This window comes from Echiichthys vipera (assembly GCF_963691815.1).
Source record: "Echiichthys vipera genome assembly, chromosome: 7".
Classification (NCBI taxonomy): Eukaryota; Metazoa; Chordata; class Actinopteri; order Perciformes; family Trachinidae; genus Echiichthys; species Echiichthys vipera.
In genome coordinates, this window is record NC_139832.1 from 11093513 (window position 1) to 11119937 (window position 26425).

General features: G+C 41.0%; 1 protein-coding gene across 7 annotated transcripts in view; it reads left to right on the plus strand.

The window, feature by feature from the left end:
* Nucleotides 1–1372: 1372 nt before the first annotated feature.
* The window catches only part of mef2aa (myocyte enhancer factor 2aa), a 60789-nt gene continuing 35736 nt past the window's right edge, over nt 1373–26425 (plus strand). For 6 of the 7 annotated variants that reach the window (XM_083917033.1, XM_083917035.1, XM_083917031.1 and 3 more), the window contains exons 1-2: nt 1373–1620; nt 22110–22319. In XM_083917033.1, coding sequence (XP_083773159.1) covers nt 22266–22319 — 54 coding nt within the window. In that variant the 5' untranslated portion in view covers nt 1373–1620; nt 22110–22265. Of the gene's footprint in view, nt 1621–5397; nt 5535–22109; nt 22320–26425 lie in introns of those variants that run through there. The other variant, XM_083917030.1, reaches the window with a different exon arrangement.

Below are 26425 nucleotides of genomic sequence, written 5' to 3' on the forward strand. Positions count from 1 at the left end.
AAGTCAGGAAAGCCTCAGACTCCCAATAGGGAGGAGGTCAGGGTGGATGGTTTGGGTCAATCACAAACTGGACTTTCATCTGGGGGACCCTTTCATGTCCTGTCCCATGTGAAAATGAAACTTAAATTACATAACAAATGTAGGCTACTTAATAACATAACATAACAGCCATACTTATTTTAACACAAACAACAGTCTTTTCCTGAACATAACCATGTTGTTTCGATGCGTAAATATAAGTAACGTTAACAGTCTTTGTTTGAATTCACAATGTTAATCATGTGTTTAAAACTGTAACCTTGAAGCATCAAAAAGTGTCAGTGAAAAGTTGATATTCAACATACCTGTGGTTTGCAGATACATACGTACAATGCAAAATTTTTAAACGTACTACATTTTAATTTATTATAACAACTACATGCTGATTCGTTTAATAAACCCACCGTGTGGTTATGTAAGGAACTCACAATGCAGAGTATGTTATATGTAACTTTATATATTCTGGAGGTGTTATCTCACAAGTCATTGAAACCACAGTATGGCAATTGTTGGCAGTGTTTTTCCCATGACTGAATGTGTAGTGTGCAGCGAGTGGAGAACCAAGGATTGATGAGGGGTGTTGAGGGCTTTTCAGAAAGGCTGTTTTAATGAGCTTCACATAATGAAATGTTATTTCAGAGCTTGGTGGTCAGATTGCTGTCTTAGAAAATTGTGTGACTCAGTGATCTGTTTTTGCTTTTTTCATTTACAAAATAAGCATCTCTTTCTTTCCCCGCTATCGTATTGTAGATCAAACTTGACTTATATAGCCTAATAAAGTCTGTTGCATGAGACGCGTGTTTTAGTCCCTTTTTTAATTGGAGAGAAAGAGTGTCTGGGTCTATTTGTGGTCTGGTGCAATGTTGGAAATGCCAGCTGTCGCGCATCAAAGCTCTGCTGGAACAAACCGTTATTTGGCATGTCACTGCAACTTGTTGAAATGCATCACTGTGCCATACAAAATATGTTTTCCCCCATAATTTGAAAAGGCAAACTACCTCAGAAGATGTTTGCAATCTACATGAAAAAAAAGGTTGCACTATGAAGACTTATTTTACTATAAACCAAGAAGAATCACACATAAACTTATAAGCATTCTTTCTCTAAGACTGTTCATTAGGTTGTAGAAAATTACATTTTTGTATTCATCCTAGCCTTGTGTGGAAGTAAGGCTAAATCTTCAACACCTTCTGGAGTTATGACTGACAGCTGTGGCTGGTCCAGAGAACCCTGAGCCAAGCCCCGTCACATAACTCATGCTCGACGTGCCTATGTCCATCTGGGGTCCTACCTTTCAAACTACTTTCCCCCTTGCTCTCTGCCGGCAGAGAGACCAAGGGACACGAGGAGGAACAGTGTGTGAAGACGGGCCTGTTTGGGCTCTGAGGGAAGCATTCAAAGCCAGCTGGTCTGGCTTTGAGGTAAATCAATGGGCAGAGTGAAACAAAGGCAGTAGAAAGAAGAGGAAGTGTTGTAGACAGAAAGAAAGGAAGAGATAAAGAAAGCCAAAACGTGTAGGTGAAAAAAAAGTAGAGATCCGAACAACGGGTTATGTGAAGGTGTTTGTGCGACGACAAACAGGTGAGACACAGGTGTCAGGACAGGTCTTGACTCCTTGCATGTGATGGATATGTGATGCCAATTAACACTAATGTCATGTTTGGGTTTTTTTTGTTTTTTAAATAGTGAATCTATTACAAGATTGGATCTTTTGTATGATCATGTGGATTTGAGAAATTCTTATATTCTGTTATACCGCATATACTGTAACATCATGTTGAGGTGAAACTTAATGAGCTGATGTGCATCACTACCTTGTTTGTATTTTGCTAGCATCACTGTTTTTGTTGCTAGTGTCGCCTTAGGAAGATGGGAGGGGTGTGTGTCTACACAAAAGTGCTAGATGCTAAGAGCAATTTGGTTCCACACTGTTGTTAGTTGGCACCAGCCTGAACTCACAGCAGAAACTTAACTGAAGAAAACAGCTGGGGAGGGCTTCTGTCTAATTTGTATTTGTATTTGTCGTGACTCTATAGCTACTCACAATGCAGAGGAAAGAGCAGGATGATTTGCATGTGTGAGTTGATAAAAATTGTGAACTGCATTTAGTTGTTTTTATTAAAAACTATTTTCTAATATACTACTTTTAAATAATTCAATATTGCTAAAACTTCAGCTTTCGGAGAAAAAACTTTAAGAGGACGGTACACTAATTACTCATTTTACCTAATTATTACTAGAATACTACACTACAAAATATCACAGCAGTATTAATGACAACCTATCCATCGCAAGATTGTCTCGTGCTGCATTTTAAAATCAGTGCTTTTGTGGTATTTCATTTTGTACAATTTTGAGTTTTTATTATCAAATTTTTTATTTTTGCCATGGATTGCAATTTATCCCATTCCTTGGCTTTAGCAAGTCCATTAACTCTGCTGCTGATGCTGTTAAAATTATCAACTTTCCGTCACGGATCTACAAAAGCATGACTTCTATAGGACGTATGAGGCAGGAAGCTGCGCTTTATGGTAATAGTGGGGTATTACTCGTGAACGCAAGCTCATTTACACACAGGGGGCATTAATCATGTTTACGCAGGTCATTTGCACAGTTATCTGAAGTTAAGAGTGTTGAATCGAACAAGGCACACGTACGAACCCACTGTGCGAAAAAAGTAAGAGAAGCTTAAGATAAGAATACGAAAAAATGTTATTGCATGAGGCCCAGTGACAGTGCCGTTCTGGTTACGTTTTTTTTTCTTTCACTTTAAATGGGCATATGTGTGATGCACACATTAATTTACATGTAATATGCAGTTAATCTCAACTGGCAGAGATTATAATGGACAAAGTGACTTGATGGTTTGTATTTTGGCGTCTGCCTTTAAACAGTAAAGCAAAAGTGGACCAGGGCTCTATGTAGAATCAGCCCACATCGCCTGATGTGGTCATAAAGCATGCCCCCATTTAACATGAACGGGTGCATGGCCAAGAGCCAAGTGCAGGATCATGCAGACTAAATTCAATAAACTTTAAGCGCACAATGTTTAAACACAAGTTTGTTGTGAATTGTAAATTTCACTTATATATTGAGGTGTGGTAAGTAATGCAGGAGTGTTGTATGGGCTGAGCAATAAAAGCCATTAAGGCCAGTTGCGACTCCTTGGCTTAGAGCCCCGAGGAAACAGGAGGGATGAGGAGGACTAGACTTTACCATTTCCTCTGGGACTGGGACTAACTGGTGAAAAGGTAGCAAAATACACCAGGGGCCAAGCTATACGAGACTAATACAAATGAGCTACATACAGCGGGAGCCATGCTTTGTGAAAAGCCCTTCCCTTCATTAGTGAGCATGCAGTGTAATAAAACAGGATGCTGTTACAAGAGGATGTCAAAATAATCACGCACGGTTTTATTGTTCAGGCGGGGCAATGGTGCCATTAAATCACTGACTCTGTTTGCAGAGACACCTGATTACTTTGACTGCTATTACTAAAACAGAAAGAAATGTGAGTATATTTACTTTCATAATATTCAAACTTAAAGTGAGTGAGTCTGGTGGTACTGTAGTTTAAAATGTCAAATGACACTTGAAATAATCAGTAATGTGTCTACTTGGGTGCCTTAGGCCATGTTTTGCCCAAAGAATTTTAAGAAAGGAACAATTTGGTGCATTGGTCATAATGTTTATCCCAGGCAAAGGCACCAATTTATACATGAAAATCTACAAAAATATGCTACTAGTGATGGAGTTGTATTTCTCTCCTCGCTGACCAGTGCAGTGCAAGTGTAGTTGGAGGAGAGAGCAGGAGGAGATTCTGCAGCATAACGTCAGAGCTTATCTAAACTTTACTGTCTTTAATAATTTATCCCTACGAATTAAACGCACTTACAATAACATTGCCATACCTCATGACTTAAAAGATGGAAGACATATGATATAGAATCAGTCATTTAAAAGCAACATGCCTTTACTAAATTGTTTAAATCCTCTGAATTCAATATAGGCATGGGATAAACATGGTCAAAACTATTGCCATTCACGATATTATCCCCATCAAAATATACTTTAAACTCTCAGAATGGCACTAAAACACACTGGAATCATAATCAGTTACACAACTCCAGATCTACAAACAACAAATATTATACAAATTAAACATATATTTCTTACTTTACATTTAGTTAAAAAACAATTGCTGTTATTGCCTCACATACAGGACACATTTCACACATCCTGCATTTATAATTTTGGTATAGTAAACAACTATCAAACGATAAAGAAGGCATTATGGAGGCAAAATACCCCTTGTTTGTTCTATAAATCGATCATTATTACCAATACATTATAAGATTCAATCAAAAACAATCAAATCTAAGCAACCATAGGCTTCTGATACATTATTTCCGTAGAAAATGGTGTAGAATCAGCTTCAAAAGTAGCAGGAAATGGGAAATACTTGAGTAAACTACTGTATATGTTCCTTCAGTGAATGCAACTTTGTAACTTTCCTATTAACTTACTGTAGTTTCTGAACTGCATGAGGTTTCTATCCAAACCTGGCCCCACGTTCGTCCCATTCTTAATACAATTTACATAATTGAAACAGAAGATGATAATTGTGCTCAATTTCCATCGCACCTGCTTCCCAACGCCAGTAAAAACAGCCCAAAGGGCCAGGCAGACGCCACACCTCCTCTGATCCTGCACGTACACGTGACATGCTGATTTGAGACTCGCCCAGGTCCCGCCTTCCTCCTCTGATTGGCTGCTCAACAGACGCTGCAGATTCTCATTGGCTGTGGGAATTGCCCTTTAAACCGAATTCCATTGCTGTTGTCTTAGAGATATGACGTCAAATGCATCTAATGTGATGAGGCCGAGCAATTTGGGGAAGTAGTTGTCCAAATGTAAAGTCAGTGTTTAAGAAGACGGACTGTACTTAAGTAATAATTACTGTCGCTGATGCAGATGGTTATACTTTTGTTTTTATTAGTTCGTTCCCCCCGTGTCAGTTCTGTCAAAGGTTCCATGTACTTTATACTGTCACTGACTCATCCTCAGGGCTGTTTGGAACAAAAGTTAATGTATAAGAGTCAGTCAGCAGCAATGCATTTGAAAACAATGTAGATATTACATCAATTATCAGCAGCGCAACACATGTGGTTCAGATTTATTTTCACTCCGGAATAAACAAAGACTTTTAGGCAACTACTTAGTCTAATGTTTTGACAACGGTGTGTGTGTGTGTGAGTGAGAGAAAAAAAGAGAGAGAGAGAGAGAGAGAGAGAGAGAGAGAGAGAGAGAGAGAGGGAGGCAGTTCGTCCGATGAGGGGAGGAGTCTCTCGCTGACAAGAGGGAGACTGCCTTTTTCTGGAGTTTGTCAGCTCCCCCTAAAATAGCAGTCAGCGTGTAAATGTGAACTGAAATTACGTTTATCCACTGCCACCGATATAGAGTGTCTATACGCGGCGACTGACTTGGGAGTAAAGGTGAGTAACGGAAATAGAAACAATGTTGTAGAGCGTAGCAGTGCGTTAGCTCCAGTGCGTGAGAGTGGGGAAAGCGCAAGAGGGAGACGTAGAGGGGATTTTGGAGACGGAGACGTTAATAACTGTGTATTTGATCTTGTTTATTCATCTGTCTTCTCCGGGGGACATGGCGCAGAATAAGAGAGACACAACGTAAAAGCCGTGTCACTTACAACACGAGTCATGTTGAATTGTCAGTCAGGTTTGGGTGCCGTAAACACATCCAAGTGTGTGTATAAGGGGTGCAGTCAGACGCGCGCGCGCTGTTGATATCGGTGATTTTACGAGAAACTTTTACGGGATTCATCGTCAACAGTGATGATAAGCATTACTGTAGGTCCTTCAAGGTGGCCCAGCTGGGAATTATGAGTCGTAAAAGTCCCCCACAGCTAATCACGGGGGTCGAAAGTGTGAAATGTCAAACTGTAGGCTACTTTGTAAAAACAGGCGCATCGTTTGGGCAAAATAGTAATCAATGTGTATATAATAACACAGTTGAGCCATCACAACAAGGCTCACACAGGGAATGATAATAGAAGTTGAGGTCTGATGTTGAGTCTACAGTCAATTGTATGATTATCACAACTTTTAAAACACAATTTAGGCCAAATCCTACAAACCTAGTTCAATTTAAAATACAGCCCTTTATTTTATTTTTTGATTATATTGAGAGTTTTTTGCATTATGGTATTAAGGCTTGCCAGTTTGAATCATTGCTTGGAGTTATGGGACTGAAATCTAGATGGTGCTGGTCAGCCCGTGCACAGTGACATCTTTGCACTTGCTTATTGCCATACATGTTGTTGCCAGTGTTGTCTGTATATCCGCAACATACTCAATTCAACAAGAGGAGACTAGTTGCCAAGCACATGTAGGTGCATGACATTTTATTTTGGCATTTTAACACGATATGCAGTGAGTCATGTCCTCATATCTCATAGTACAAGTAAACCACAGTCAGGCCTTACTTTATTCACAAGGAGATAATGCTGAAATACCCTCAGATGAAATGTACCAAATCATCTGAATCATTGTTTCTTATTTAAGATTTTTTTTAAAGTGACAGGCTATGGGAAGGTACACAGTGAATTTCAAATAAGATGTATGGTCAGTTTGGTATCAGAGCTTGTGAGAGAGGATCCTTGCTGGTGGTTCTTTGAATCTGTGGGACTCATGACCTTAACCCCTCGCCATAGTGGGCAATGGCCAACAGTAACATGACCTTCTCAAATGTTTTATAGTGTATTCCTGCACCATGCACGTCTCATTAATATTGTAAGGAGTAGCCTGTATTCAGTTCTAGCAGAAAAATGCCACTAGCACAACCTGAAATTCATTTTTCTTTTTACAAGCTAATATTCGTATGAATTCAGTCTTTGGAACGGTTTTAGTTATCTGACATGTTGCAACTTGTAAAGTGTGTTTTCTGTTATTGCGTGGATAAAATCCATCATATTTTGTTGATTGACAAATATGTCAGCATCCATAAAAAAAAACGTGTATTTGCTGTATTGTTTCCTTACGTATGTTTAGAACGATTACTTTGCCTTTACCCCAGTAGTAAACATTTTTCTACTTAAAGAATATCCCGCAGTTACCAAGGCGAACCAAAGACACATTTTATTGGTAAAGTAATTCTTCAGGGACATGAGTTGTTGCAATAGTATTAAAGCGTACTTGTGTTTTTCACTGTCCATTTAATGTTACTGCTGTTCTGACGGCATGTACATTACCATACCAGATGGTTGCCAGTGATTTCTAAAGCAAAGCAGTAAAGAACCCTTCAATCTGCAGTTATTAGCTTCTGTGCTGCCCCAGGCCTCGCCGATAATGGGCCTTGTTGCTCATGATCTACATCACGTGAGCTCTCATGTCTAATGTGTGGATGAGGGATTCTTTCAACACTGCTGAAATGAATATCATTTTAACAATTAATGTCATGTATTAGTCAAAGGAACTAATATGATGTCTGTGTGTGAAGGCACAGATAGAGCCATCACAAATGTCTCTCTCATGCATGTGGTGATCTGTTGCTCTAACCTCAAAGACCCCAAATGTTCTTCCTTTGCCATTATGCAAACACATAGAGAGTTTTTAATGATATGTCTGTTAGATTCCACCCAGTATTATTTAATCAATGATATGGTGATAAAGTAGATTGATGATATTCCACAATGACTACCACTGTTTATTAAATGTTTTAGCCTTGTTACACGTTATGTTTGTGTGCACCGGCTGCATGTCTCTGTAAATGTGAGTAAGTGCGTGTTAACGTCTTAGCACAAGTTCTCAGTTGAAAGGGAGAAATGAGAGGTGGTGACGGTGTGAGGAACGGGCAGCTGCAGCATCTTTTACTGCACTCCTCATCCCACTTCAATCTCAGTGTCTCAGCTTCTCCTTCCAGGAGAAATGTGGAGTGTGTGGGCGAGTCGGATCTGCAATTAACGCTGGTTGTCAGAAAGAGAATGCTGGCGTTTACACGATGCCGCTGAATCACTGAGTGAAAGTCTTTTTCCTCCACTCTCCTCCTCCCAGGACATTTTCCAAGGAGGACAAAAACACCAGAAAGCTGAAAGCCAGGGATGTATCGACTGAAAAAAAGAGATAGAAGCTGAACATTCTTGGTCCAATAAAGAGGATAGTGTTTCTTTGATTGTTTGGTAAGCCAAGATGTTCTTTTATAGCACAAGTTCACAGGCAAATAAACATGATTAGAGCCACTTCCTTTCTTTTCCATTAATAATAATAATAATAATTCTTTTTCACTTTTCTTTTTTGTGCAATTACATTAAAAACTAGTGTATTAAAGAAAAATACTCAAAAAAGTGGTATGAAAATACTCAGTGGCAAATTGTAACTCTTCAGTGTTCTCTTTGACTGACAAAAGCATCTTAGTAACATGATTCATTGTTTATTGGCGCTCTATCATCAATATGAAGATTCCAGCGTTTTCCTGTGAGACCTGGAGGTTGGATGCAGAATCTTGAGCCTGGCAGATAATGTTTTAGACTGCAGTTAACTGTAGACTGTCCCCTGTAGAATAAAGAGTAAAGCCTTTGGTGTACAGAAAACCAATAATCAGACCTAAACTACTTTAGATAATTCGATTTTAAACCAAGATACTTTTCTTTAAATATAAATAATTTTTTTCTGGGTTTAGTTAATGCTGTATAGGTCACTGTGGGTCTTTGGTTGGTTCTTATACCTCATTGAATGGAGGTCCAGGGTTCAGTTCCTGGCCCTCTCTCTGTGTGTTGCTTTTGCATGTGGTACCTGTATTAGACAGGATCTTCATGTGCTGTGATAATGAGCCATTGGTCTGAGTGTGGACAAGGATGGGTGTAAGACAACATCAACTTGCCAAATACTATTTACTGTTTCACATAGATTGGTTGATTTAAAGTGAAAGGTATTTTCATTTAAACATTGAGCCTACATATTATGCTCATTTTCAGGTCCCATCTTCTATTTTTGGGTTTCTATTAGAACATATTTACATGCTTTAATGTTAACATTATTTTTCTCACAGTCTATAAATATACATTAAGTCACTCTGTCTGAAATGCTCTGTTTAATCCCCCTTCACGAAAAAGCCCAGTCTGCTCTGATTGGTTAGCGGTTTGAGGGACCGTCATTGCAGCCAGGGAATGACTTTAACGACACTGTAGCTGCACTGTAGCGGCACTTTCTACCTATATATGGTATGGTTGTGACATCCCAACTATACAGAAGTCCTGAAGGCTCGTTTAAAAGCACAGTTTCTGAGTACAGGTTGTGTGTATTTCTCTGTGGATTGATACTTTAGTATTTATATAGCTCCTTGACCTCTTTTGTAGTCAAAAAAGACATGGGCAACTCACCTGTTACAGTACGGGACATTTGAAATACAGTGCAAACACTTCTGTAGAGTTTTAAATTATCATTGAGTGAATATCAATTTAAATTGAAAATAGAACTCATACAAGGGTGATTGCTTGTCTAAATAATCTTTTTTAAACTTTTTAATACCTTTTTGATAAATGCCACAGTTACTGCTATATTGCTTAACAAACATTAGGCTTGGTTAAAGAAGTTCTTTGTCATATGATTTTGTCGACTTATCGATTAGTGAAATACATCTAAAAAACAAACATAAAATGACTCGTGACTTTAAGAAATCCTAGCCTACTAAGACCAAAACCACCAACTGACTAAAAAACATATAGCCATTACATTAAATAACTACATGCCTCCGGCTGTCAGAAACTGTTCAAAATACTGAACTCTCCAGTATTGTTTAGGCCCTCTAATAGCCTGAGGTAAGCTCAGAGGGTGAATGTATTACTCGCAGAGGCACTGTTTGTATAGCAAGACAGCTAGCAGTGACCTTTCAACTGTCCTGCCCTTGACTGAGACCTCTGGTGGTAAGCCACCCTGTTTGGCTCACTCAGCACATGTGCTGCTGAGCAGGGCAGAGCAGCTTAAGGCTGCACCGTCTTTTCCTGTCTCCTGTGCTCTTCTAAACTACGCCTGACTGGAGGTCTCATCACCTCTTCAACCAGGAGCACACAGGAGAAGCAGCTGGACGATCCTCAAGCTCTAAATCCGCTGTTGATCTGCTTTCACCACTATGATCCTAGTCCGTGTCTCACTCCATGTCCATATTGGTTACTGACTACTGAGTCTGAATACAAACACAATTGCGTGGTGTCATATAGCAACTGTAGTCACAGTAGTGTTTCAAAATAACACCACACTTTCTTGTATTTTCTTTAGCCTCTATTTAGTTTATTCTGAGTTCCATCAGTTACTGCCTTTCTTTGTTAAGTTTTAAGGGGCAACATCGTCCAATGAGCAGAAAGAATAGCATGTAGCTATGTGGTTTGGGAGGTGGAAGCGTGTGGTGGAGCAAAGGTGACGACTTTGAGAAGTCAAGTCATTTTGCACCTTTCTAAAATGCCTCATCCTTCATCTTTGGCTTTCTGGAGTGCAAAAATACCACAGCATCGCACTGTGCATCATCCTAGAAGTGAGTGGGTCACACTTACAGGGCATATAATCCAAGTGTGTGTGTCCTGTGGTTTAGTTAGTCATTGTTTTTCAGCTTGTTTTCTTAATGTTGTTTACATGAAACAGACATATGCCTGCATGGAGATGTATTAATAGCGAGTGACTGTGTTGCTACTCAATACTGTGGTGATATTAAGTTGAATCGTGTAAAGATAAAAACTGATAGTTGAAAAGGAAGTTAAGAAAGACATGTCTTTGCTGAGTTGCATTTTAACTGCATTTTAATGAGACTCTGGGAAAAAAAACCATAAATCAAAGGAATATATTATAATCTAATTTACTAGATCAAAAGATCTCCCATGATTGCTAATATACCCCACTGTATTGAATTCATGATGTTGTACTGTAGATCTTAAAAAGCATCCCTCACTGGAGATTTAACTTCACTGGCTTTGTGTAGAGTTGATTAAATGGAGGCATCAGGAGCAAACAATTGAATTGTGTACAAAAGTAAACTTTATTCAAAGTCTAGTAAGCTCTATGTGATGAAGCTGTTGTTACTGAGCGCTAAAATAGATGATCTGAAACATTTAATCTAGTAGAGTATGATAGAAAAGTGTTCATCAATGTGGCTGCTGTAGTAAATACAGCTGTGAGACCCCGGGTGTCACATCTCCCACTGCGAGCCCGATGACTTAAAAGTCCAGTAGCTGCAGAGAGGAAGAGTTGGATCTCCCATGGAGGACCGGCCCTGTGGGCTCCTGAACCGCAGGAAGGAGGTCTGGCCGACAATATCGTTGTTTTTCTGTTTAAGATGCCATGTGAACCAGGACAGCTGGGGGGGATGTGATTCCTCCCATTATTCTGCAGCACACATCAGCCATACGAACAGGGAAGGGAAGTGACCCAGCCCCCTCCGCTCTCTAGAAGCTGCTCCAGCCCGCCGCAGGGCTCTGACTTGTAGTTCAAAGTTGTCTTCCTCTCTGCTGTTAGGGCTTAGCTTTAGCAGCATGAACACAGCAGAGTCTCATGCATGTTCTTTTTGAGCCAGAGCACCAGATTCTAAACTGTTATACATTAGACCGAGGTACAGTGTGTTGTGTTTATGTTTTGTGTGCAGATTCAGGATCAGAAGAATGTCTTTTTGACTTTTCCCACTTAAGGGGAAGTGTAAGCACGGAACAAGTATCACTTTTACAAGCCATGATATCATATCTAGGCTTGTACAGTTAAGACAACATCCTGAAGGGAAGACATTACTCTTCTTTACTCTTTTGAGGTTCCATATAGTACAAAGTGAGATGTCGATGTGCTATATAAATACTGTGAGTACCAAAACACTCAATCCACGGAGAAATGCACACAGCCAGTGTTAAGAAACTCTGCCTTTAAATGAGCCGTCAGGACTTCAGTACGGTTCTGATGTCACAACTATACTATATTGACGTAGAAAGTGTAGCTACAGTGCCGTTATAGTCATTCCCCAAATGCAATGATGCTGCGGAGACACAGAGAGTAAAAATATACAAGTGTGAATGTAAAAATGAGCATAATATGTCCCTTTTATGTAGACACATTTTCAAAACCGTTGCACTTGTTTTTAATCAGTCCAAACAAGTTTTTTAAAATCAAGGGCATGCCGAAATTATTGTCATTGCATCTCCAGTCCCTAGATCCCACCTCTCTATAGTGTGACTGTGATTGTAAGTGAGGTGTTGAGTCTGCCCGCTGTTTGTGCGTCTGCTCGTCTGTCCTCTCCCAGTTTACTTTCCATCTGTGTGCTGTGGGCTGTAAATGTAGTTGAAAATGGTGTAGTGTTTCCACCAGTGAGCTATTGGCAGCCTGTATACATGTCAGACTGTGTTGTTCTTGATTTTGTTTCCCACTACCCCTTATTCCTCTGTCGCTGCTCCAACTGCTGGAGGTGTTACGAACGTCTATAAGGGTTGAGGAAGAGTTGAGGGCGTGGGGGTACATCCATCACCAGCCGCTGGCCATGGGACTCAGGACCAGAGGCTATCAGCAAACAGTTTGATTGTAAAGATTCTTGGAGAGGCGAGTAGGCCTTTGGGGGTCTTTCTCTTTCTCTCTCTCCATCTCTCTTTCCCTTTCTCTGTCTGACCCCCCCCCCCTCTCTATCACACTGTTTGCACACAGTGTTCATGTGACAGCTACTGCACATCATCTGATTTGGGATAAACTGTGGGCTGTAGTTGCATAAATGGCCCTTAGATTATTTGCTCAGTGAATGCCATTCATTGATGTCAATAGATTTCCAAGGTTGAGATAGACAAGAGAACACATCTTTCTGGATTGAAGTCAGTTTTCCTACTTGTAAAGAAATGAGGATATGCATTGCACATTTTTGGTCTCAATCCTTTCAAGTGGCGTTTGTATTGTATTCATCTATTTAAACTGCTGCTTACTGTTAAAACACATAATTCACAAAGCAAATTCAAAATGAAACTCAGTCTCTCAGCGTGACAGCACCTGATACCTAATAATATAAAAGCCTGTAACAGACATTCACAAACTCAGATTATATATAGTTTCGATCTTGTATGTGTCACACCGTACACACACTTTTCAGAAATGGATGAGTAGTTGTTTTATTTGAAATGGTTTACATGAAGTGAAATGTGTGAATTACAGGCCTGTGTGAGATCATAAACAGACTAATCCTCTAACATAATTTTGTAAGAAAAACAAAATCAATGCTACTTTAGCTGGCCTATTTCACTGTTGTTATGACTCATGGCCATCCTCACTGCTCAGATTGCATAAACCTTTTATGTAATGGAACACTGTGGGAAAGAGGCATAGAGTGGAAGATAAAAATGGGAAAAGAAAATCAAATATTTATTCTAAGCTTTTTATTTTTTTTCCTTTTAAAATCAGACATTCTCTCAAGGCAGACAGTAACTATAAGCCTAAACAATATGAACTACATGTGTTTGTGCATCAAAAACAGTTGTCTTTCTGCAACACTCACTATTTATTTAGTTAAATCTGGCTGCTGATCATCAAACACTGGGGGTTTGAGTTGAATATCTGGAATCTCAGCGTCTAATCTAGATCCACAGTGCTTCCAAAGATGTGTTGAGATCGGATAAATACACTGCTGCTGAGACACATTATGCATGACGTCCCTAATATCCTTACACTGTGGATTCCCTCGGGAGGGAGATCTTGGTTCATCTTTGCTGTTTACCATTTCTGAGTTGCGGTCTCTGCAACATCAAAAGGCTGCCATGGCACTTAACACAGCTCACAGGCTTCCTGGGGGGGTTGAGGTGGTGGCATTACTATTGTTCTGTGATGAGAAGTCCATCTGATGATAGACAACCATGCAAATGGACACATGCCATCGCACCAGATCAGACCACAACACAACACTGTAATGCAATGCAAATGTATAAACCTTTAGGACCATGCATGCATTATTTTTATTTGTGTATTTGAGTATGTGTGTTTGTGTGTCTGCGTGCAAGTGTTAGACGCACAGAAAGTGTTTTCTTTCAGTTATTTGTTCCTTCAGTTGACAGCAAGTTATCTCACGTAAACAAAATGAAATAATGAAATAGTGAAAATTGATATCTAGATGTGTGACATGTTACTCAGCAGGAGGAAAGTGTGACACAGGACGTGTTCATCCTTAAAGAGAGCTGAATACCAATGCTGTGCCATGTCAAGACATTGACTTGTTAAAAGTGACATACTGTCAAAAGGAATGTTAGTAATGGAGGGCTTTTCCTCAGAGACATGGTTTGTTAAACCAATGGCATTAATATGAAGTGAGTAGTTAGCTATGAGTCGGTCGTTTACATATTACAGATATAGCATGCGTTGTGTAGATTAGCTGATTAGAAATTATATATATATAGAAAATTAGAAATGATCTATATATATAGTTATATATACTGTTTTATATTTCTGTTTTTACAAACATATGATCTTATCTGTATAATATTATTGTTGTTAAATATGTTTGTTGTATAGCTGGAGTTTGCAACAAAAACAATTTCCCCCTGGGATTATTAAAGTATTTCTGATTCTGATTCTGATCAGAAAACATATACGCCAATACCAATAAATACTGATTTAACTGTGATAGAGATAGAGAGGTGTCGGACCTGTCTGCCAGACCAGATGAAACATGAGTTTGGCAGATTCATCTGGTTTCCAGGCTAGGAAATACCTTTAGAACGGCAGTGTTGTTAAACAACCTTCAGGTTTTTCAAAGATTTCTGTGTAAATATTTTTCAGAAATCTGGATGCTTAGCTCTGTGACTCAAATGTACAGTAACACTAGAGGCACAATCTAGGGCTAGTAGGACACTATAGCAACTGTGCCGTAATGTATATGATTTCTCAGTTGTCTAGCGCATTCATTTTTAATGAGACATAATTCGTCACCCTACTCTTGCATCAAGGAAGTTATCATCACTTTCTTTGTTCATAAAAGTTTCACTCAAATATGCATCAAGGGATTTACCTTGAGGAGAAGAGTAGCTTTTCTACATGAAATGGATATAACTGTTAGGAGAGGGTCATCTCTTTATCCTTGAGAAACTGAGAATCCATTCATTGGCTGGGCTCGAGAACCTGACTGACGCAAATGGATCATTGGGAATAGACGTGTCCCAGCAGTAATTATGTTACAACGCTGCTGCCGCACACTACCACTGAGGTGGGATGGGATGGGCGCGGGGTGCTTCTTTTAGTCTTGTTTCCCTTACATCTTACCACATAGTTAACACAGTCATATTGTTCTGTCTCTCCCACTCTGTCTGACTCTCCCTCTCTTCCTCTCTTGTTTTCTTTCTGACTTTTCTTCATACACACACCTGCTATCAAACCCAAACACACACGTGAAGTCCGGTGGAAAGTTTCTGACTATCATGCTCTGTTGAGCGAATGTCTTCTCCCTCTATTTAACAACTATTAACATAAGGAAAAAGTTTGTAGCTGATCACCTATTTGTCACTGTTGTCTTTCCGGCCCTTAGATCCCGGCTGCCTGCGCCTCGGAGCTAAAGCAAAAATGTGTGTTTAATTTTTTCCCTGGTATTCAGGACGCTGTGGCGCTAAGTCAGTTAAAAAAGAGACATGAAATGAATGTAATGTCAACGCCTTTTTCTCATGAAACCCCAAGGCACTTAGTCAAAGTCACCTTGCATAGTCCTCCTGACAGTACTTTGAGAGTGAGATGGAGGATGTCTGTCTGGTAATGCTGTCAGCACATGATGTCCTTTTGTTATTGGTTGTTATATCAATTCGTCATTCAGATTTTTTAGATTGGATAAATGTCCGGTATTTATCTGAAGAGCGACATCCTTTCTATTCAGTCGGCTATACAACATGGCCCACAGTGAAACATTTTCTCAGTGAGGGCAGGTTCATCCTGTGGGGTTTTCTTTCCTTTTGATGTCATTTTGGAAGTGATAAGTAGCTTTCCATCTCCGTTTTACAGCACCATCCCCCAGCCCAAGCAAGGTGCTAGCAGCATGGAGGATTGTTTGAACTTGCATCGATCCAACGTGGGATTACAGCTGGGTCATTGGAGAGTTGGACTGAGCTACCAGTCATCAGGGCAGATTAACCACTCGCTGTCTGCTTGGCTGCCATTTCAGTGCATGCTCTCACTGCTGTCTTTGTGAGTGTCCTTACTGTGCAGGTCACTGTCTCCTTGCATTTTTATATCTTACTCAATTGAGTTAGGAGTGATTTAATATTCAGAGGAAACATATTGCTTAATGAAATTAGACATGAAAGATGCTTGAAAACCTTCCTTCATGGCTTTAAATCTGTGAGCAATTCAAGAAACATTTGCCTTAATTTTACAATCTCAACATTTTGGCCTGAAGGTTTTCTTATGTGCAAACCTCGTATATGTGTTTGGTCTGCTTTCAACACCTTCAGGGAATAAACATCATAATCATTTTACCCTCTCCTTTATATGTTATTTAAATCATTTTCCGGCATGAGAATTGTCACCCCAAGCAATGCTTAACAGAGGAAGGGGAAGTGCTGCAGAAAGTCCATGTTTTGCAGACTGCCCCACCTCTCTACATTTCTCAAAGCCTCCTTTTTTCACTTTTTCTTTGCATGCCCTTGCGGTAGCTCTTATTAATTATATCTCATTAGTTGCCTTGGAAACTGAGGTGAGGAAATGTATAACATGAGTTCAAAGAAAAAGAGAAAGAAAAAGCCAGAAATCATGAGAAAATGAAGAAGAAGAAAAGAAAGAAGGGGGAGGGTTAGAAAAGAAGGGATGGAGAAAGTGGTTGTTGAGGGATCAGCCGTGTGTCAGATTAGCATCAGGAGACATTAACACTAGCGATGCTGCTGGGGCCACAATCCTGCCTTTCACTGCTGGAGAGGGAGATAAGCGCGCTCTCACAAAAGGGAAGAGGGAGAGAGCGTGAGAGGGCTGGCTTGCCTCCACTCCCCTCAGGCCAACAGCCCCATTTACAGGTACAGCAACTCCTGATGAAAGCAAGAACAAAGAGGTGGATGTTCATTTCCTACTGCGCTGGTGTCAAGGCTCCGTTGAAACAAATCGGTAAAACTGTGGATTTAGGCTGCTTCGCTTTATGTCTCCAGTCTGCCAGAAGCTAATCACAACTGAGCCCCAGTGTTGACACTTTGAGTTTGATACACTTAAGAACGTTGTCATGGATTATTTCACAGAACCCTGCATCAATGCACATCAGATTACTGTGTGAAGCTGTTGCATCTTATCAGAAATGTAGCTCTGTCTTTGTCATGTTGTTTCAATGTATATTTACTATTATGAGAGCCGTGATTCATTCTTATGTAACCGGTGGAGTATTTGAATAACAAGGAAAGGTCTCTGCCTACTAATTGTGAGTGGCTGAGAGCGGCGTGTGCACGTCGTCGTCCAGCCTGTGTAATGATCCTTCCAGTAAACATAATAAGCACACAGAATGAAGCCACAGGAGATGATCTTCTGTTGTTGTTTAGTCTCAGACTCACAGTCAGGATGGTAACAAGGGGGAGGATCAGAGGGGAAGGGTGTCCCCAAGGTGTCTCCCTCCCTTTCTTGCTCCTCTCCATCTCCTACCCTCTCCCTCTGACACCCCCGTAGAGGGCATATAGAAGGGTCCTGAATAACAGGAAGTGGAGAGCCAGGAAGTTGAGTCTTGTCTGCCCACGGCCTGTGGTAGGATACTGAGGCTAACGCTGCCTTACACAGGAAACACAACTGTCACGGCTATGCTCAAGACTTTGGCTGCTGTCCATCATCTTCAAACAAGTGGAGGCATGCTTGCAGCACATAGTGGGTGCTTCTATACTTCAGATAGGATGAAATTTCGAATAACCTTTATTTGAGGTGTAAACTGGAAAAGATTAGAGTGGTGTAGTTGATACAGTTTTATTATATAACAGATTTCTCCATGGAGCAAACTCTGCAGCATAAATCTACTATGAAATTTCATGTCACCTTTTATACAATAGGACAACAGATGAGGGAATAATGCCTTAACTCTGTGTGGTGTAAAGACAGGCTTTACAGCAGAGAGGAAGAAGGACGTGCTGGATCCAGTAATTACACTGGGAATTGAGCATGTTTTATTGATTGTGAAAGGGTCAGGCCTGTCACCAAGCCTCCCGCTGTCTCCATGGTCTGTCTTAAGGTAGGAGGAGGCAGACTGGCCCACCTGTCACTTGACCAGTCTCCACCTCGTCGTGGAGGATCAAAACGGCTCTGGTCAGAAACAACTGTAATGCTAAGTTACTTTTATAGATACAGCTTGCATGTGTATTTAATAGAAGTACAGTAAGGCATGGACTCATTCAGTCATATTGACTTTCTGTCAAGCTGATGTGGTCGTTCCTATGGTGACATATTCTCTGCACATTGATTTATGTGTTAGAAATGTTTGGTAAGCAACTTTCCGAATTGCTGGACTTGTTTATATCAAAATGGACCAGGTGTATCATATAGTATGTGATGAGATGCTGTTATACAATGTGCTGCTTCATATGTTCAAGCTAGGTGTGCACAGATTTCTCCCCTGTCACCAATTAAGATCTGATACATTGTTTAGAATGTTTATGAAACAGACAGACTATTTTACTTTAATAGAAGTGACAAACACATTTTGTTGTAAGGTTACTACTGGTGTGAACAGGTACAGACCTTACAAATAGCTCTGAGCAATGATGTTCGGATCTGATGTGGCACTCGCTGCTTGCTGTGGGCCACACAGAAAAGACTGCCCTTAATGGTGCTCCGTCTTTTTCACAGTCCAAAGCAGACCTGTTTGAGCTCATCCATTAGTGTTTTTAAACTACGTTTTTTAAAATCTACAGTATGGAGTATATGCAGTAAATATTTTCTTACGTTAGCTAACCATGTAAGTTTCTTCAGGTTTCACAGAAAAGGCAAACTCTTGTCTTAACACATGCATTAGCAAAGTATCAGTGGCATCATTATTAGCAAACTTATACCATATGATTTATCGAGGTGGGACTTTTGTAGTAGGGTTTCTGTTTACATCGAGTACAAAAGTATCAACTCATCGCCTCATGTGGGCCTGCCCCTGCTTCCAGGCTCAGTTCGTCCCCTTTCCTTTTTTATTTTTATGTTTATCTCTTTGTTTGTTTCTGACACAGACACACAGACACACACAGACACACACACACACACACACACACACACACACACACACACACACACACACACACACACACACACACACACACACACACACACACACACACACACACACACACACAAAGAGCACATGATTTAGGCCATAAACAGATTCTCTTGCCCCTCCCAACACTCAAGAGTGTCACGCACAAACATACTCTGCTACACTGCGGACATTGTTCTCCTTTGTAATCTGACCATCTTCTGACATGTGTATCTGGACAGTGGTGCCAGCTGAAAATTTCCCACATAGTTCTGGAGATCGTAATTGTGTTATTTGAACTAATATGAAGTATGTTGTGATATGATCAACCACAGCATAGAGTGATCATTTAAACCCTGAAATTGAGGTTTTGTCAGCAAGATGTTTTAGCTTTCGATGAATGTGGACACTAGTTGGGAGCTTGGCACACCTGCATTCTGAAGGCCCTCTCAGCTTGATATTTCATATCTGTGTAAGAGAAATGTCATGACACGGTCTATTAGGCCTCTAGACTTGAACTGTCCTGCTGTGACAGCTCCTCTCCATAAAGAGAAGAAACGACGATGTGTGTGCGTGTGTGTGTGTGTGTGTGTGTGTGTGTGTGTGTGTGTGTTTCACACTCAGGTTACATTGATGAACACATTCACAAACAGAACTAATTCAGACCAGCCTCAACAAATAGATGACTACAGATTAGTTCACCTCAGATAAGCTCCTCTAAACCAGCACCAAGTTCACACAGAGGAGCACAGTTAAATCTGTAGAATACTGTAAACTAATGCATCGAAATTCAACGGCAACAAATAAAATTCTATTTTCGACCATTGATAAAAAGCAAACAATATAAACCCTCTCAATTCATACAGATCACATATTGTACAAACACAGAGTGAGAAAGGTATAATCTGCTTACCTCTTTGCAAATAAAGCACACCACACTGGTAAGTCTGGCAAAAAGCATTGACGTTATTTGTAAAACCCACAAACTATCCTGACAGTGTCATGTAATTTGATGTTATGAATCTCCATTACCCAGAGTGAAAAAAAAGAAAGAATAAAGATCGCTGGAGAAATCCAAGTTTCTGTCAATATATTAACTTTGTTCAAATACACAGAGAATTCAGCAGCACACCTCTGATTCCAGTAAATTCACTGAGGGTTTCAGTATTACACAAACACAGTGAAAGGTTGTGAAATCATCACTTTCTTTCAACTGGCACTGCGATTGCTTTCAGGGTGTCTCAGGTAGGTCTTTGGGGGAGCTGAACACCCCCGATCTCCTCCTTCTTCGAACACCACTCAGTGTCAGTATCTGTGTGTGTGTCTGTGTCTGTGTGTGTGTGTCTGTGTCTCTGTGTGTGTGTGTGTGTGTGTGTGTGTGTGTGTGTGTGTGTGTGTGTGTGTGTGTGTGTGTGTGTGTGTGTGTGTGTGTGTGTGTGTGTGTGTGTGTGTGTGTGTGTGTGTGTGTGTGTGTGTGTGTGTGTGTGTGTGTGTGTGTGTGTGTTTGTAAATTGGTGAATGAACAAGAACATCATCATTCTCCCTGGCCTATTGTGATGTGGTTTGGGGAAATTCTTTGTGAGGGTTACTTTCCTGGCTCAGACAGTCGTGCGTGGGTAGTTAGCGAGGTGATCTCAGTCAAGTTTGCCTACAGTGGAGCCCCGATTCAGACAGCCAGACACCATAATGCCAGTCCATCTGTAACCCATAATGACTGTGTGCCACTGGAACCGGTCATTTTCGTTTTCACTGCCAATTCGGCCCCTGGCTTCCTTGCCTCCCAACTGCTGACTGCATCTAATGGCCTGAGTTGTTAACCTTTCTTCATTTGTAGCTACTCATAGGGGAAATGTAGTTGTTTAGACATTTTGTATTTGCTGGGTGTAAGTGATGGATGCGCCTCCAGAGAGGGGGCTATATCTCTTCTTGCAGAAAAGCAGAGTCAGGACAGAGCTAGATATTCCCTGGGGAACAGTGCGATCTGAACCACTGGCCAGGTTATAAGCTCATGTGGGAATATAACCACCACTCTCCATGGCTTCTACTTTAGCCCAGGAGATTTCATCTATCGTCAACCCCAGACTGGGTGCTCTCTTAATCATCTTAAGAGCAAAGCTGGCATCAGGGTGGGTCAGCTCAGGAATAGCAAGAAAATGTTCTCCGTTCTCTTAGGGGAATATAGAACAACTCTTTCTATTAAGGTGAACACAGCTATCTAAAATCAAAGGTATAGACATTAATCTAGTGGCAGTTCTTAAAGCAAAACATGTCTGTACAATAAAAATGAAGCTATATGCCAGCAGCCAGAGACGGGAAACAAAGGGAAGCATGTGTTGTTACAATTGGAGAGAGCCAGAAAAACTGTTTTCCCAGTTTTTAGTCTTTATGCTTAGCTAAGCCAACCTGCTGCTTTCTGTAGCCTTGACAGATATGACAGATTGGTATCAATCTTCTCATCTAACTCTCCAGAAAGCAACATCATTTATGTTTAAATTCTTTACAATATTCGCTTCTAACACAACCATAAAATTAGCAAATTACTCTTCATTAGTAGTTGCAACCAGTGCTGAAAGTGTCACACATCATATTACTATTGTCAGAATGTATTTTATTTAAAATATACAGATGTTCAATACATAGTGAGTCTTGTTTAGCTGCTGCCCTGTACGTGTTAAGCTGTCTTTCAATTTCTTCAGCTGTGGTTCAAGTGTAGCACCAGAGAAGATAAGGGTTCACATTGTGGCTCTCATACTTTTTGAATGTGCTTGAGAACAGAAAGCAGAGCCCTCCGGTGCTTTGAAGTGCTTAAGAAGACATTGTTGAGTGTCAAGTTAACCTTCTGCCCCCCCTTTCTCTGTCTTTCTCTTTCTGTCCTCTTGCAGATTGTGGTGCGGTCTGTCGAAGAGCACATTGTGAAGACAGAAGAAATAGTGTATACAAGAGAGACTGTTGCACGATGTGCTAGGAGAGTGCGGGAAGAAATCGTGTTGTTTTTCTGATATTGTTGAGGTGTCAGAGAGACCAGAAAGGACGCAGCCATGGGGCGGAAGAAGATACAGATCACCAGGATCATGGATGAGAGGAACAGGCAGGTGAGTGTCATTTTCTATTTATCTAACTGTCTGTCTCTCTGTCTATTTGTCTATCTATTGTTCACCTTTAAAGGTTCAAACACAGTTTACACACACTATTATAATCATAACATATTTCTTAGTAGGTCTGGGTGGTATAGCCAAAATCTTCTATCCTGTTATAGGTCATATATTTTACCATTTCTGGTGATTCAGTAGATAACTAGTCCGTATAAAATAACCTTATGGTAAAGCATTTTTTGTATACTCCAATTTGAAGTACTGAGCACTGATTTCCTCATTTTTATTAAGAACTTTAGCGCTAAATAAACACAACATGCAAGTACCTGAATGTAAAGCGTCATCCAGATGATGTAAATATTGCTGTAGTGCAGTTCGGCTGCTGGTTTTTCAACATCGCGATAGAAACCTTACAGAAAAATATATACAATAGACATTTTTATATTGTCAAAACAACATAAAAATGTCTATTGTATATATCGTCAGAACGGCCAGTCATACTTATATTATTTTACGAGATGCCACTGCATCCTTCTTTTGTGTCTCAGAAGACAGCCTGTTCTGTACCTGTTTGAAGGTTACAGTTGTCTTCTATTTTCCTTCCTGCCTCAGACCAGAGTTCAGCAGCTGTCATGGTGTGCATGGATCTAAACAGACATACCTCCTTCCCCAAAGTCCCAGCCAGCTGAACAGGGACCATGACATTTCTTTGTCAGTGCGGTCATATTTACAGACATGATTCCCCTGCCACCCTGCAATTTCAGCCAGAGAAGTTGATGAGGCAGCAGGAGCGCTGGGCTGCAGCGGGGGCCCCATAGCATGGGAGTGAACTGAGGGTAGCGAGGAGCACAGCGGGCTGCCTGTGGCCTCCCCACACTGTAGGGCTTGTCCCCTGGCCTGGCAGTATGGCTGGCCCCCTTCGCTGTAGCCCTATGTGTTTGCAGCTGTTTGGTAGTAATTAGGAGCAGCCACTGCACCACAGCACCCTCTCATTTGCAGGGTGGGTCAGCAGGACACACAGCACCGTTCTCTGCCTCGGCTACACTGGTCCCAGCTAGCCACAGAGAGGGAGAGAGCTGGAATTCACTCTGTCTGCTCATGTTAAATATAAACTCCTAAACAGCAAAACACCGTACAAAACAGCCTAGGTCTGTTTGAAACAAGAATAACAGGCTTGGATATCTATAGAAGGAAGGCTGGGTCCATTTTTTTTTAGCTACTCTCTGGTTGATTTAGGAGCTAAGTTGAGGAAGCGTGAGCACAGTTTTTGAAGAATTAGACCAATTAATGAAGATGCGTAGGTTTCTCATAATAGCCAAGTTGAATGCAGCTTGTTAACACCCCCTCAAAATTTAATTTGCATGCCTTCACAGGTGGAACAACTTTTTGCTGTGCACACAGAAAAATAACAGTGCTACAGTGGTGCTTCATCTCCTGAGGGTATTAACATGATACGGTACTAGCCAATCGGTACTCTGACTGTGTCTATGTCTGTTACTGTGAGGCTAGCAGTTCAGCCAAGTGCAAAACAAAAATCCACACTGTGGGCCAATTATCAGTATAACACCTGGCTCTTGGTTGGATCCTAGCAGGAGAGGAATCACCCCCTTGTTCACTGCTGGCATCTACACTGTATGCAATGACCTGTGACATCAGGGAAACAAAGAAAGAGAGGAAATTACATGAAAACAGGTTGTCAATGGTTCGCTAGGTGAGCAAGTTAACCCTTCACACGACCCTTTCTTTATACTGTATGTATGAAGAGATCGGGGGAAGACATTTAGCTGTATTGTTCCACAAAAAAGTGAAGCTGCAGAGAGAGACGTTGCTTATTATTAATGTGTCTCCCAAAGCAGAGTGTTTGCATCAGATTTTAAATGTCTCACTGTACAATTTGTGAGAAAGTTTATCAGCAGAACGCAGGCATTTTAGCTTGCATTTAGGTGGTTTTAGCTGGCTCAGCAAAGTATCTGCTGTGACAATAGGCTGCCATGCTAAAATAAAGCTTTGGTATAAAGTGATGTATGTGTGTGTGTGTGTCTTTCTCTTTTTTCTCCCGTGGGCCATGAGGCGCACAGTGCCATCTCCCAGGAGCATGCTCCTAACCAAGGGGGAATAGCCATTAGCATATGGTCCCCATTGTCGAGAGACAATTTGAATCTTTATCTATGCCTCTGTGCTGCTAGCTATCTATACTCTTAGCATTAAAATGAAAGAAGTCCTTAAGTGGGCTAATTAGTATTGCTATATGGGATGCTGTGTGGGTACAACGGGGGCTCCCTTGCATTATCCCTGCAAATGCATTAGGAGAGCTGTTAACCTTTCAGGATTTATAACAGAGTGTGGCAAAGGCTGAGAAGGTCTGTAATTGCACAATCTATCAAGAATTGTGAGTGCAGAGTTGAGACAGGCAGTGAACTTAGCTGATATTTTGCTTCGAGTCATTACCTATAGTGTATAATGACAACACATTTATGTAATGACATCTATTGTGCAAAAATGACAAGTTATATAAAATAATTAAAATATTGTACAGTTGTTGCATAAATCATGTGTAGGTTAGACCTTTTTGTGCAGCTTTATTTTTTACACAAAATGACATGAAGGCAGCATGGTCCTGCTGTAGGATGGTGAAGAGCCAGTTCCTGAGCCATTCCCTGCATAAGTGGTGGTCCTACAACACAGCGGCACAGTCATCAGCCAGGCTGACATGCTGATTGCAAATGAATGCTAGATAACAACCGAATAGCACCAATATCCTTGTTCAGTCTTCTCATTTACAGTATTCACAGAAATTGTTGGAGTTTGAGCTGCACACTATTATCCAACATTTCCCTCTGTTTTATCATACCATTATGTACCAGTGCCTTACAGTGGAATCATATGGACCAGTGAAATTGGGCCTACTAAAAGGAAGGAGATTCTGTTGTACCGCACAGAATAACAGCAGAGTCTGTGGCACCTTTCACCTTCTTCTCAGAGCAGCTGTTATGGTGTGTGGGATGAGACTGGTGAAGACTAGTGAGCATGCTCTAGCAACGTCCTATGGATGCCATTAAGCAGGCTCACTGGGGGTAATTGCCCAAGTCATTAAAAGTTTGATGATTTTGCTGCTGGGTGGAGGGTTGCCTGCCCTTGCTGTGGCTCATTTTGGATTGTGCTCTGGCACTTCAGATGCCTGTAGGCACAGAGGAGCTCGCTCGCTCTCTCTCTCTCTCTCTCTCTCTCTCTCTCTCTCTCTCTCTCTCTCTCTCTCTCTCTCTCTCTCTCTCTCTCTCTCTCTCTCTCTCTCTCCAGGGAGTAACCCAGCGCAAACCTCCCATTTTTCAGCCTTCACCAATTCCTGTAGTTCTGAGGTCATCATTATTTTTTTTGACAGGTAAAAAGCTTGTTGGTAGACCATGGACAGAGCAGAGGAACACTGTTAATTGTAACAGAAGGTGCATATATTATCATTGTTCAAGATGATATGTAGTTTCCATAAAACTACGTTGAAGCAGCAAAACAATAGGTCAGGTAATGGCGGTTGTATTTTTTAACTGTCAAGGGTGCACCTTGTAATGCATCACTAAAATGCTCACAGGGGATGCAGAATAATTTCAAATTGCAGTTCTCAATAGATTGAACAAAGCATTTGTCTTTAAACTGGATCATCTTTATTGATTAGTGATACAATTTACGTTTAGTTAACTAGCATGTCATTCTCTCCATTAAACAGGATCAGTCACGGCTACTGTAGGTTTCAAGGTCAAATGTCACCAAGCAGAAGAGGCCTTTGTGCCCTCAGTTGTCCACATTTGGATCCTGGGGCTGTCCTCTTTCCCAGCGATAGCTGATCCAGGCAGACAGTCATGGTGGCCCTGGCCTGTCTCCCAGGCCTGCACACTCTGGCACAGCGTAGCCAGGGCAGCAGCCACAGGGCCTGGGTCACTCTGCCAGCTGGTGCCAGACCTCTCTGACTCTCAAGCCCGCTCTCATGTCTGCCACGGGGGCCGTCAAAGGTGACATGAGGTTCTAATAAGGCCGCTAGCTCGTCACCCCTCTGAAGGTGTTAGTGACTCAAGCATCTCTTGCCATGCCCCAGTCACAGCTGCACTTGGAGTCCC